The following is a 13,001-nucleotide window of genomic DNA, read 5'->3' as shown; positions in this document are numbered from 1 at the left end:
CTCTGAATATTAGGAAACACTGTCCTGTAATGGTGACTGAGCACTTGCACAGGTTGCTCAGGGAGGTTGTAGTCTCTCATGGAGATATTCAAAAGCCACCTGGGCAAACATCTCTGAGTGGCCCTACCAGACGATGGGAGCTGGACAAGCTGACCTCCAGGGGTCTGTGCTGACCTCAACCATTCTGTGATGAAACGGTGGAGAGGAAGTATGACCAAAGAAATACAATTTCAGTGCATTTTTCCTACACAAACTATGTTGGTTTTGGCTGAGGTAATTTTCTTCACAGTAACTGGTGTTGGGCTGTGTTTTGGATTTGTGCTGAAAACAGTGTAGATAACACAGGGATGTTTTCATTATTGCTGAGTGGGGATTACACAGAGCAAGGACTTCTCTGCTCCTCACCCCCCCCTCCACCAAGGAGGCTGGGAGTGCACAAGGAGGTGGGAGGGGACACAGCTTTGACAACTGACTGCCATGACCAAAGGGATATTCTAGACCCCTATGGCATCATGCTCAGCATATAAATCTCAGAGAAGAAGGATGGGGTGACTGACATTTGGAGGGATGGCATTTGTCTTCCCAAGTCATCGTTATGCCTCATGGAGCCCTGCTCTCCTGGAGATGGCCAAACACCTGCCTGCCATTTTGCTTTGCTTGCATGCACAGCTTTTGCTTTAGCTCTTAAACTGTCTATTTCAACATATGAGGTTTTTTGCTTTCACTCTTCCAGTTCTCTCTCTGATCCCACTGGTGGGGGAGTAAGCAAGCACCTCCTTGGTGCTTAGGCACTAGCTGAGATTAAACTTGCACCCTGCCAGGGCAAGAATTCAGGAATGGTGTGTGCTCATGCTCTTTCTTGAGCTTAGAATTTTATGATTCACCATATAAACTAGACTTGTTTCAAACCTGCACACATAATCTTGTTCTACTTCATAAAAAATGTCCTCTTTTAGGTTTACTGAGCGATTCTTGGGCTAAACTAGTCATTAATAACTTTGATTGTTTCACGTTCACAGGTTTACCTTTGCCACGTTATATTTCATGTCCTCAAGTTTAAAGTCTGCACAGTAACTAAACTGTCTTCAAACCTTTTGCTAGTAACTTTTTTGGACAGGAGAGGCATGTGACCATAAGCTGCCATTTCAAAATTCACTCAATGTCTAGAGACACTCTAAACAAACTAAAAAATGAAATCACAAAAGAATTACATTCTCTTTTTATTTAAACTTCACACATATTTAAGGCTTCACTGTCACTAGACTGTCACCCATGGTATATAGCCATATTATCACACTAACCTCACAAGCACCACAACCCTGAATTAAAGATGACCAGTGCTTTTTAACTACTGTGAGAAAAGCCTTGTGTTTAAGGTAAACAGGATGTCTATAATGCAGCAGATCTGCTGAATAAGCTACTTCTAGCTCAATTTTTTGATTCAGTGTTATTTCCAACTCTGGTCTGAAAAAGTGAAGAAAGTTTTCCAATCTACTTTTCTACAATTCTAATTCCACCTTTACCACTAGACTCCATTAGTTGCTGACTGTTTTTTTAAAACATTAACTTCGTAAGGAAATTTAGGAAATTCCAATTAAAGTCAAATACTTTAGGAACAGATTCTACATCACTTTTAACTGTTACCTGTGAGAGGATACTGGTATTTTCAGACAGGCTTATTCCTTTGAACACTGAAAGTGCAAAACAAAAAATGCAGGAAAATACCTCTGGTTTCTGCAATTAACTACACACCTGGGGTATTTTAAGTTCACCTCAGACAAATATGCTGATACAAAGGAATTCCACAGGCCATGAACAGGAACTTTTTTGTTACAATCCAGCTATACTCTAGGCTATAAAGGCAACATGTAGGTATGTACTGTGTCTACACCTCGTATTTGCAGAAGATGGAGAAACTTAGTCGGACAAGAATTTCTTGTCCCAGGAAAATGAGCAGTGTTTCTTGTAAGAGAAGTAACAAACTGCTACAAGTATGCCAACACTTAAAGTCAGTTAACTTCCAGCAACAAACTCAGCAAACCAGTTTGCAAGCCAAAGGAAAATTTTTCAAAAGACAAAATTTACAGACAAGTCCAAACTTTATTTAAAACTACTATTTTGAACAATTTTAAAATTACTAAACAAGTCACAATAAAAAATAAAAAATTAAAGACAGAAAAAGAACAGTGCAGCAAAACTGAAGTGAATTCAGTTCCAGCTGTTTAAACTGCCACAGGCAGAAGTTCACATACCTATCCTAAGAGGCAGTGTGTCAAAAATTTTACATTTTTATACACTTCCAGAATTATGGGAAATTAGTGCTGATCTTCTGTATGCATTTGTATACATGGGAGTTTATAAATGCAGATATCTTCAGGTTATTCTCATGCGTTTTGAGTTCCAAAAGCTTCTGTAAAGTAAGAGTACACTCATCATTATCTAATAGCTACAAGGCATCAAAACCAGCTCATGACCACATTTCAACTCCTAGATCCCTTGAAGTACCTTGATGAAATATTTCATTCTCACAAGCACTTTGAGCCATGGATTACTTGAACAGCTACAGCCATCCCCACATACACAGATTAGAATGGCTTAGTGCTACCTACAGTCTGGTGTGGCATGGCATTCCCAGCCAGACTGCTCCCACAGCAGGCATATGCAGCAGTGTCCATCAAATGGGCATGAACGACTTATGCTGGCATGGCTGTGACAAGCACAATGCTGACAGGCAGTGAATGAAATGGAAGGAAAGGTGCACCTTTCTTCACACTTTGTTCTGGAAAAATCTATGCTGTGACTGCAAATGCATTTAAAAAAATGCATATTTGAGGAATTGGAACTAGCTACACTAGCAAAAAACTGCTACTATGACAATACCCATTTCATGTCTTTATATACACCCTTACTGTATTCTCCACTGGAGAATTACAAGTCTAACAATAGAATAGAAGTTTCTAATACTGCAATTTTGTCACAATATCAACATTATATTAAAAAAAAAAAATTCTCTGACCTGCATTACCATTAAGTTTTTGTAGCTGCATAAATACTGTTTAATGAAAGTGACAAATTTTTATTGCTATCATACACACTGAAACTTTTTTCTACCTCGTGTTATGCTTCATACGAAAAATAATTTCCTTTTCCGGAAGAGATATTTTACTATTCTGAAAAGTCTCTTGAACTTTTCTATCACAAAAACACTGAGCAGTCTGTCAGAAAATTATATTGAGCATTATTAAATCAGATAATAACAATTAAACCCAAGCTTGCATAACATGAAACAAAAATACTACTCCACTTGACTAAGTTTCAAAACCATTACATTGTGACATGCACTTTACATATGTTAATTTTTATGACTTTATCAGCGACAGAATCTAACAGAAGTATATCAAACAGACATGGAAGGCAAAATCCCATCATATCAATAAAGTATTTTCAAATGCATGGTAACAAAACCCGATATTCTTTCAGCACCACAATAATTCCTTACTTCAGTGATATTTGAATTCTAGCATTCCAGAGCGTATTCCCAATTTGCGTGTAAGATTTAGAAAATAATATTTACCAGGTTCTTTCAAAGTTTGGGCATCTCCTACTAATTCTTGATCTCGAGCTCCACCTCCATCCAGTAATTCATCAGACAAACTGTTGGTTTGTGCCTCTGTTTCCATTTTCTTCATTAAATCTGCCTTCATAACAGAGAAAGCAAATCTCAAAATTCTGGATAATTCTTTGTGCTGTCTAGACAACAAAGACATTTAGGGTGTGCACTCCTAAACACCCCACAAATAGTAGCCAAATACCTCTGAATATACAGCAAGTTTGAGGGGCAAGTCTTCAACCTTCACAAAGTCATCTTCATCAGATTTTTGACTTACATTTCCAGAACCAGCTTCCTGTTAACAAAAATAGTGATATTTAAGAGAATAGTGCTATTTTGTTTTATTTTCACTTTTTGACTATTGAAGTATATCAAAGAAACAATGCCCAACAAGACTGCAAACTAGAAATAACACTGAAATAGAAAAAAGTTTCTCATGTCTCTTGGATGTATCTTAACCGAAATATACGCACATATTCATTCACCAGCACAGGGGACTCCGTATCAGGGCTGCCAGCCATGGAGCTTTCAGAACTTGCACCGGATTTGTTTCCTGCACATGTGGTATCTAATGTTTGTGTTTCATTTACTGGTAAAGATGAGCTTGATTCTTCTGTTTTCACAGTGGCTGCTATAAAGGATTCTGGGGTATTGATTGTTAAAGGTGGTGTATTCTCCTTGACATTGAGGTAATGAGGCACAATTGTAGCCACATCTTGTTCACCTAAAAACACAAAATTACGTTTTATCTTGGCAAAGATAGTAAAAGATTCTGAGTGTACAAAAATGCTAGATTATTATTTTCTTACAAATTATGATCCAAAGCCATAAATGAGCAATGAAAGTGAATTAGTCTCTCAGATCAACATAAAGCTGACTGAAATAAAACATGAGTTATTTGTATTCTCATACAATTAAGTATAAGCAATTATCATGAGAGTGCATGACCTGATTTCTGACTCAAAACAGTTAAAAAAACCCAAAACAAAACCCAGAAAAAACAATTCCCAGAACTAAATGACCTACTATAAAATATCCATTCTAAGTATCAGGAGATGTAATACAGAACAATAAATTCCTTAACACTCTGCCACATAGGATCTACTCAAATATTGCTTTTAGTCTACAAAAATAGGCCAAGAACAAACCAAGTATTTGCAACAGAAAAACACAGGAAGGGTGATGGTAAAAACAGTTACATCAGAAGCAATGTGCACACCACCCGGTGGGCTTCCATCTTTTGACAGAAAATGATTTCTCAGTTCTTAATCAGTTACAACACAGCATTACTCACAGAAAAAAACCAGATCTTTAAATCTTTAAAATACAAAGTAATTTCAACTGCTAGTAAAAGGGTAGTAGCAGAAAGAGCAAATACTAGACAAATCTAAACACCAAAATACTGTAACAAATTTACTCTGCTACACTTGTATGTCAAGGGCTGCAACAATCAACTAAAACTCATGTTCACATCAAGCATCAAAACCACATCTACCTACCTCAGATTATTCCAGGTTTCCTCTTTAAAAGATTTGCTGTGTCAATATCAACACAGACATATCTAGGCAACTGATACAGTTCCATGAAAAAGTCCAGTAAGCTCTTGCGAATTTGATCATCTTTCTCTTAATTACACGTATCACAGACAATGTCCAAGATAATTCTCACAGTATGCAAATTTTTATGGAAGTGTTAGTCCCTCAGTTACTGCATACAGGGCTTACCTTTAATATTAACAGATTCTTGTTCTGATGACAAAATCTCACTGCTTTTTGCCTTACTCAATTCTTGGTTTGAATTCTATTGGGGAAGGTAAAAACGAGTTACAACAAATTCTACTGATCAGCTTCATATCTTATTGGCTAATTTACTAACTAGAAACACACTGCACACCTACTCCATGATTTTGTCTTTTCATTAGTTTGAAATAAAGACAGCAAGTCTCACTCTCCCTATTCATCAGCTGGTCAACAATAGTTTACAAGACCATTAACACTGACACACGTGTATTATTTGAACATTTTCTTTTCACTATAGTAGTTGCCAGGTAAACTCTTTGGTTCCACAGAAAAGACCTATTGTTTTAGCCTTTAAAGTAAAATGTTCCAGTAAAATGTACTTTTCTAATGCTGAGTAAACCAAAGTTTCAAGAGATTCAGAAATCAATCTTATTTACTGAAATATAAAGACATGACAAGTCTCCAAAACCAGGTCACACACATCCAAATGTTTTAAAGACAACTAACAGTGAAATGACAATAACATTTCACCATTGTTCTAGAAAAAACCATCACATGATAAAGAGGAAAGACAAATCAAAGACATGCTAGAATACAGCAGTCGGTGGCTCACAACTAGAACTTTATGTCTGCAAACAGAGAAAGAACCAGTTAAAGGTTTAAAACATGATCCTTTTTTGAAAGTTTAACTTTTCATTTGCTGTTTAACCTTTTTTCTCTCTGACATCAGATGTAAACACTAATTTTGTCTGTGTCCATACATCCATTTTGGCATCAGCTATACCAATAATAAATTCAGGTGAGGAATGCTACATTTTTTATGTAGCAGCTATTGGTATCATGCAATTTCTTGTACCATTCTTCTACTTTCTAGAGTAAGAAAACAGTGCAACAAGAAAAACTGAGTTACATACGAATATGTACTGAAAAGCTGTGCACTAGCATAGCTTTGTTCTGCATTTACAGTTTTGGTGATACCTGTTCATTTTCAGTTGTTGTTTCACTGCTGGCTTGTAGTGATGTCTGCACATCAACAGGTCCTTCCTCAAATTCAATTTCTTCATCTTCATTCTCATCTTCTCCACTGCCATAGTTAGTCAGAGGTTGGGTTTCTGCTTTTGATAAACCTAAAGGCAAATCAATGTAAAACCACCTTCATATTGCCAAATCCCACTGGGGAATTTACTGCAATGATCAATTATAACCCTTGTTCCAAAACATTCTTTAAAATTACGATACAGTAATGACTTAACTTTCAAATATCCATATGCTTTACATCAGCTGTGTTATGAACAAACACCACTGTGTTGGTGTGATCTAAGTTATTAAACAAGTTGGTGTAAAGAATGTAAATGGTAAAGGAATCCAAGCCAGGAGTAGTTGGTGTTAGATGAAAAACAGGATAAAAAATTAATAAAACCAGGCAAGCTTAAGTAGAAGCATATTTAAAAACCCGCATTATTTAAATGAAAAACTGTACAAAATTTCAGCAGCTTTCACATCATTCAGGTTAAAGGTTTAGCTGAGACAAGATACATAACAATGAATCTGATTCTAATGTATTTTTACAGATCTACTGATTATGAAGAACAAAAGCTCCTCTAATTGGAATGTTTAACCCTTCACATGACATTAGTAAATACAGTACACTGCAAAGCTTTCACTGAAAAAAGACTGACTAGAAAATCTGTGAGAGAAAGTGTAACACAGCAGTACTTCATGCAAATCTTGTTGTAAAATTAAGTTGCTCAAAACTACAGTGAAAGCACAGAATAATGAGCTGTAGAAACATGACTTACTTATTGCCACTGGACCACTATCACTTTCCTCATCTTCCTCTTGATCAGACGCATCAGACCTATTGCTTTCGGGAACTCCATTACCAGCACACATTTCTGAGTCCTGTACTTGTTTAACCATTTCAGTCTCATCCTTGTCCTAGGGAAACAAGGAATACTATGCAATTTCATGTTTGTTTATTGGAAGACTAAACTATGGTTTCTGCATCAAGGAGTCACCTTTAATTCTCAGAAATAAAGAAGTATCTACAGACTAAAAATCTGTTTAAGTAGTCCTTAAGGCCTTGAAATGAATATTGCAGAGCTACACCTTAAAACGGACCATCAGAACTTCCTATGAGAGATCATGCACTGTTCAGACATAGCTATCAAGGACTTCGTAACTACTGAGTATTTCGTTATCTGAAAAGGTTGAAAAAAGGTTCTTTAGATTTGTTGTTAGCAAGAAGAAAGACACACCTGCATTATTACCTTCTAGCAACTTTCCTGCTCCTTCTAAATGAGAAGTAAAAATATTCCTAACGGCAGCTTCTCATTTCTTTAGCAATAGCTACTCAGCAGTCTCCCTGCTGAATGACTTGCTAAATACAGAGTGAGAAAATTCTGCTCCTCCTATATGAACAAAGCCCTGAGTCTGGCTCCAAATCTTGAAAGGACTCTTCTATAGCAACCATGACAAGTGATATACAGCTTCCCCCTTCTACTTCCAGTGTGAAAGAAGCTCTAAGCCCTAAGAGAAAGCACTGACTCCATGAGCATACATGCCTATTCACACACCTATGCCCATTTAGGAAAGCAATCAACATTCTATTTAGTACTTTACCTATATCATTCCCTTGACTGGAGAAAGCTGAACATTCCAGCAAAAAATACAAAACTTCATACACAACCCATCTCCCCAAACAATTATATTATTGGTTTTCAAAGCAAACTTAAAAAGAAAAAGGAGAAATTCTGAGCACTAATATTTAATACTCAGAGCACAGGCAGACTTGGGCTCTGAAACCTCAAATACCATGTGTCCCAACTCAGAACATCTACCTTCTCCCTAACATGGAACTTATTCCATACCATTAAAAAAGAAAATGTTAATTGCTAAAAATATTTAAACTCTCCTTAAGAAGGGAATCTGCAAGTTTCTCTGTTAGTTTGATAAAGTAAATCACTGAAAATAACAGGAAAGAGATTAATAAATTTCTGAATACTGGGAAATGGGACCCTTACAAATACTTGATTCCTATAACACAGAACAGTAAGACTTAGTGATCTGTGAAACTATCTGAAGAATAAAGACAGTTGAGAGCATACACATACTTTGTCCTCATCGACATCTTCAGCAGATGAACAAACATCCACCTGGAGACCTTTTTTTGCCTAGAAGAAACACAGATTATCTTCAATTCCAAACTGAAATAACTTGGAAATAGTGAACCAAACCAGGGCTTCATGAAAGCCAGGCTGAAATGCCAATCTTACCAAGAATTGCTATCTTAAAATGGCAGTAAGCCACAGGGACTTCTGTGTACGCAGATGTCTTCAAAATTTCACAGTTGCAAAGCATTAAAAAACTGTGCTAGCCCTTTTTATTTAAACAATTATGTTTATAATGGGCTAATTCTACAGTCTGTGGTTGAATCGTATTTAACATATACAATTAGATACATCATGGCAGGGGGCTGGAACTAGATGATCGTTAAGGTCCTTTCCAACCAAACCATTCTATGATTCTAATTCTGATCAAGACAAAGCACTGTGCTTTTCAGCAAGCAATGTAATACTGGTTACTTTACAGGAAACAAGAGAGCCACAAAAATCAAACAAGATAAAATGTGCCTGCATCGGGATTCCAGAGTTGAGGGCTGTGAGAAGACCAATAATTGAATAATTGTGCAGGTCTGTACAAAGTAACCAGAACCTACCACTTCTGGCTCATCTCTAGCTCTGTCTGAAGTGCTGCCGCAGCAACGAAGTAAACATTGACCTTAAACCCAACTCCCTGTCTTCCAGGAGAGGAGAGGAAACCTTGAGCCTAAGCTAGTTCAATGTTTTCTCAAAGCAGTGTATAAACCAAATCTTTATGTAACACAGGCCCAATGAGTAACTTCAGATAAAACAAGAAGTCGTGTCCAAATCTTTCTTGATTCAGAGTGTTCTTCTGGCCTCTTTCCAGGGCACTCCACAGTCTCCCTCCTACTAGGCATGCTGTTGATACACCTAAGTTGAATTATTTTGAAATATAGCTGATGGCACTCCTAAAAATACTTGCAGGACTTTATGACAGGTTCAAAAAGTATCTTCTGTTGACATTTTAAAACAAGAATGAGTTAAGGGTTTGCTTTGGTATTAGTGTTTCTCGAAGAAACCTGAAAGAACACTGAAATCATAAATACATGACCATAATCTAGTTTATTGTTTGTTCTGTAAACAGTTTATGTAACTTTAAAAAAAAGCAGCTATGCTCCTAATAAAAGCAATACTAAAATTAAAAATGTAAATGGTGTGAAAACCAATCCAAACTTGCTTTTTTAGAGCAAGAATATGTCTGAAGTCCTGAATATTTCTGGAAAGTTTATGTATATTTTACACAGCAAGTCTAGAAAGTGATTCTTTCTGCATATGCCAACAAACTAACTACATGATGACTTCATAGAACTTACTTGAATTCGGTAAAGATGGTGCCAAACTAAGCTACTGCAAGGAAACCTGCAGGCATAACTGAAGAGATGATGAACTAGAACCCCCAATGTGTCAAAATATTTAGTTGGGATAGTTGAACTTCTTCAGAGTAGGTAGTACAAGGCTACATTTGGAATTTGTGCTGAAAACTGTTGATATGTTTTCTTACTGCCAAACAGCACTTGCACAGAGTCAAGGCCTTTTCTGCTCCTCACTCCACCCCACCAGCAAGGGGGCTGAAGGTGAACAGGAAGCTGGAAGCGGACACAGCCAGGACAGCTGGTCACAACTGAGCCAAGGGATATTCCACACCATATGGCATCATGCTTAGCATGTAAAGCTGGGGAAGGAGTGAGCCAAAGGGGAGGACGTTAAAAGTGATGGTGTTTCCCTTCCCAAGTCACCATTACACATGATGGAGCCCTGCTCTCCCAGAAGTGGTTGAACACCTGCCTGTCCATGGGAAGTGGTGAATGAATTCCTTGTTTTGCTCTGCTTGTGGTCATGGCTTTTGTTTTGCTTAATAAACTGTCTTTATCTCAACCCATGAGCTTTCTCCATTTACCACTCTCATTCTCTCCTCATCCCACCAGGGGGCAGTGATCAAGAGGCTGTGTGGGGCTGAGCTGCCTATTGGGGTTAAACCGATTACTCAATGGCCCCAGATGTTAGTACTATTTCAACACTTGTCTACTCCTTCCTATCTGCACATTTAACCATTAAAATATTTCCTCTGATTTATGTACCAAGTCTACACAATTAGTTATCTGTAACAGACGTCATCTATAATGCAGGACTTGTCCTTACTGATGAAAACCAGTTCATGCAATACTGTGATTACACAGTACTAATTAGTAAAATAAGTAAGTAAAATAAATACAACATATGAAATAAGGTAATCAAACTAGTTTAGGAAATACACATATATAACAATCTCAGAAAAGCTACATTTTTCAAAAATATAACAAAACAAACCTCTTTAGCATAAGACTGTATCGCTTCAGTAGTTTCTATTTTTCGTTTACACCTCTGCTTTACAGAAATACTGTTGTTGTCCAAGTCTTGCATAAGTTTAAAAAAGGCTAATTCATTAAATAACACTTCAGAGATCTCCACAAGAAGATCCTCGCCACAGTCTTTTAATTTTCTACCAGCAAATTTCGCCAGTGAATCCTGTGAAAAGAAATAATTCTTCAGTTTTTGAAACAGGTTTTCAAACTTCAAAGACTAAGTATTGTTCATATTCCCAGTAACTCAAAATTGGTTATGTATATAATAGCTTGTATTTTTTTCAAATGTTTTAGTGTCTTAAACAGATTTTAAGTGGAATCTCTAGTCATATAACACTGGTTTTAGTAAGCTCATGTTTTAAACTGCATGGTTGTAGAAAAAAAATAAAAAGGAGCAAACTACTGATTTTCAGGAATTTACATAAAATATCCATGAAAAGCATCACCAGAGCTCTCCTTGAAGAAAGCCACAGGCCAGGGATACACCTCTCATCATATGGCAGTGATGAAAAAGAAGCTCTGTGCATGGCAAATCTTAAATTTTGGGAAAGAAGATAACACACCTCATCACTGTATCAAAGGTGAAGGAGAACTGCAGCTATGCTATTGAAGCTGTAAAATACAACTTCAGGGAAGCTGGTTCGTCTGTTGCTCATTAGCCAACTTGGAAGAGTTGCAAAACAGCACTGAAAAACTACTAACCTGAAGTATACTGCCAAGTTGCTTATGAAAGAACTTCACAAATTCTTTACTTTCATCATTTTGTTGTGTAAGAGTCAAGACCATACGTCTTACTGATGTCAGTAACTGAGAAGAACATACTTCATCCATGTGTTCCTAAACAAGTATCACAGAATGAGCTTAGTTATCACTTCAAAAAGAAAAGTTAGCCACCAACTCAAATACTGACACTAATTTATAAAAAAAAAAATCACCTGTCCAGTGAAGGAACAGCACTCCACAAACAGGTCCTAATCCATCTCACAAACACCATACTTCTCTAATGCCTGACTGGTCATGACACAAAGCTTTATCTCACTTTTCCAATACATGAGTACATGCCATCTTATAATGTTTAGACAAACTAAGACTCTTCATATACTGTGGCCGTGTATTCAAGTGTATTAAAGTGTATGCTAAGATATCTACTGTTACATGCAACTTTAAAATTGCAAGCAAAACAGAAGTCTTCAGGCAGCGCAACTCTGGCATGGCAACAGTATTCAGTTTTTAAACCTAGTATCAACCGAGAACCTTATTACACAAACCTAAGCTTATACACTGTGCCTACTATAAAAGGGAACAGGGAGGCGACTTAAGCATCTTACAACTCAAGCTTCTCTGCTCTTCACCTCGCAAAGAAGGAACTGTGACTATTTCTCCCTCTTTAAAGTAGTACATTTCTGCTCTGAATTCACAGAAGTTGACAAGCTCTCAACAACTTTAAAGACATTTGTAAACTTAAGAAAATAATGCTAAAAATCAACAACTCAGAGTTATTCTTTAAAAATATCTTGTTACCTTATATGTAACAGTTTTAATCAGTTATCTCAGTTCTCTTTGCTGAAAGGCAGCAAATATTTCAGAACTACATTCTCAAACATTCCTATTTGATTTGGTCAGCTCCAAAGCAAGCAAACTCTATTCTTTTTGATGCCAAGTCCACCAGTCCTGTGAAATCTAGAAACCTCACCATTTCTTTCTCCTACTAGAAGCTCCACAAAACCTTTCTGCGGAAGAATTTAGTTTTTACTTCATCATCAGCAAGGTCTGCAACTTAACACATACTTATTGATAGCTGTTTCTAAGATGCAAGTGATCAATTTTAAATTACATTCTTCTGTGTAGTTATGCAGATCCTTTTCCTATTCTTCTAATTCACACTATATTACAAAGAGTTCTTACCTTCAGAAAAGGAATAACCTCTTTCATAATTGCTTTAATCTGCCGGTCAAGCTGCTGAGTATCTATACGAGGACATGGAATAGCAGAAACTTCACTTGACTGTGCCATAGGCTGACATTCACTGGTACCTGGACCTCGTTTTAATTCAAAAAATAGGCACAGTTAAGACATTCAATATTACTATTAAAGAAATATCAATTTCAAAAACATATTTTCCTTTTTAAAAAATAAATTGTATTTCCTTAAGTAGGCAAATATCCTT

The 13,001-nt window shown here is 36.7% G+C and overlaps 1 protein-coding gene across 23 annotated transcripts in view; it reads right to left on the bottom strand.

Annotated features, from left to right (window-relative positions):
* Positions 1-2,080: 2,080 nt before the first annotated feature.
* Positions 2,081-13,001, bottom strand: part of PCM1 (pericentriolar material 1) — a 41,253-nt gene continuing 30,332 nt past the window's right edge. For 17 of the 23 annotated variants that reach the window (XM_032685349.1, XM_032685348.1, XM_032685350.1 and 14 more), the window contains 11 exons: positions 12,740-12,873; positions 11,537-11,671; positions 10,800-10,997; positions 8,463-8,522; positions 7,149-7,287; positions 6,328-6,476; positions 5,335-5,410; positions 4,084-4,334; positions 3,813-3,905; positions 3,575-3,698; positions 2,081-2,410 (listed from right to left, as the gene is read on the bottom strand). In XM_032685349.1, the coding sequence (XP_032541240.1) occupies positions 2,385-2,410; positions 3,575-3,698; positions 3,813-3,905; positions 4,084-4,334; positions 5,335-5,410; positions 6,328-6,476; positions 7,149-7,287; positions 8,463-8,522; positions 10,800-10,997; positions 11,537-11,671; positions 12,740-12,873 (1,385 nt within the window). In that variant the 3' untranslated portion in view covers positions 2,081-2,384. The remainder of the gene's footprint in view (positions 2,411-3,574; positions 3,699-3,812; positions 3,906-4,083; positions 4,335-5,334; positions 5,411-6,327; positions 6,477-7,148; positions 7,288-8,462; positions 8,523-10,799; positions 10,998-11,536; positions 11,672-12,739; positions 12,874-13,001) is intronic. The other 6 variants (XM_032685353.1, XM_032685356.1, XM_032685357.1 and 3 more) reach the window with 1 other exon arrangement.

Source organism: Chiroxiphia lanceolata, chromosome 4 (genome assembly GCF_009829145.1).
Source record: "Chiroxiphia lanceolata isolate bChiLan1 chromosome 4, bChiLan1.pri, whole genome shotgun sequence".
Taxonomy (NCBI): domain Eukaryota; kingdom Metazoa; phylum Chordata; class Aves; order Passeriformes; family Pipridae; genus Chiroxiphia; species Chiroxiphia lanceolata.
The sequence above is the reverse complement of the archived record's forward strand: the minus strand, read 5'-3'. Positions and strand labels throughout refer to the sequence as shown.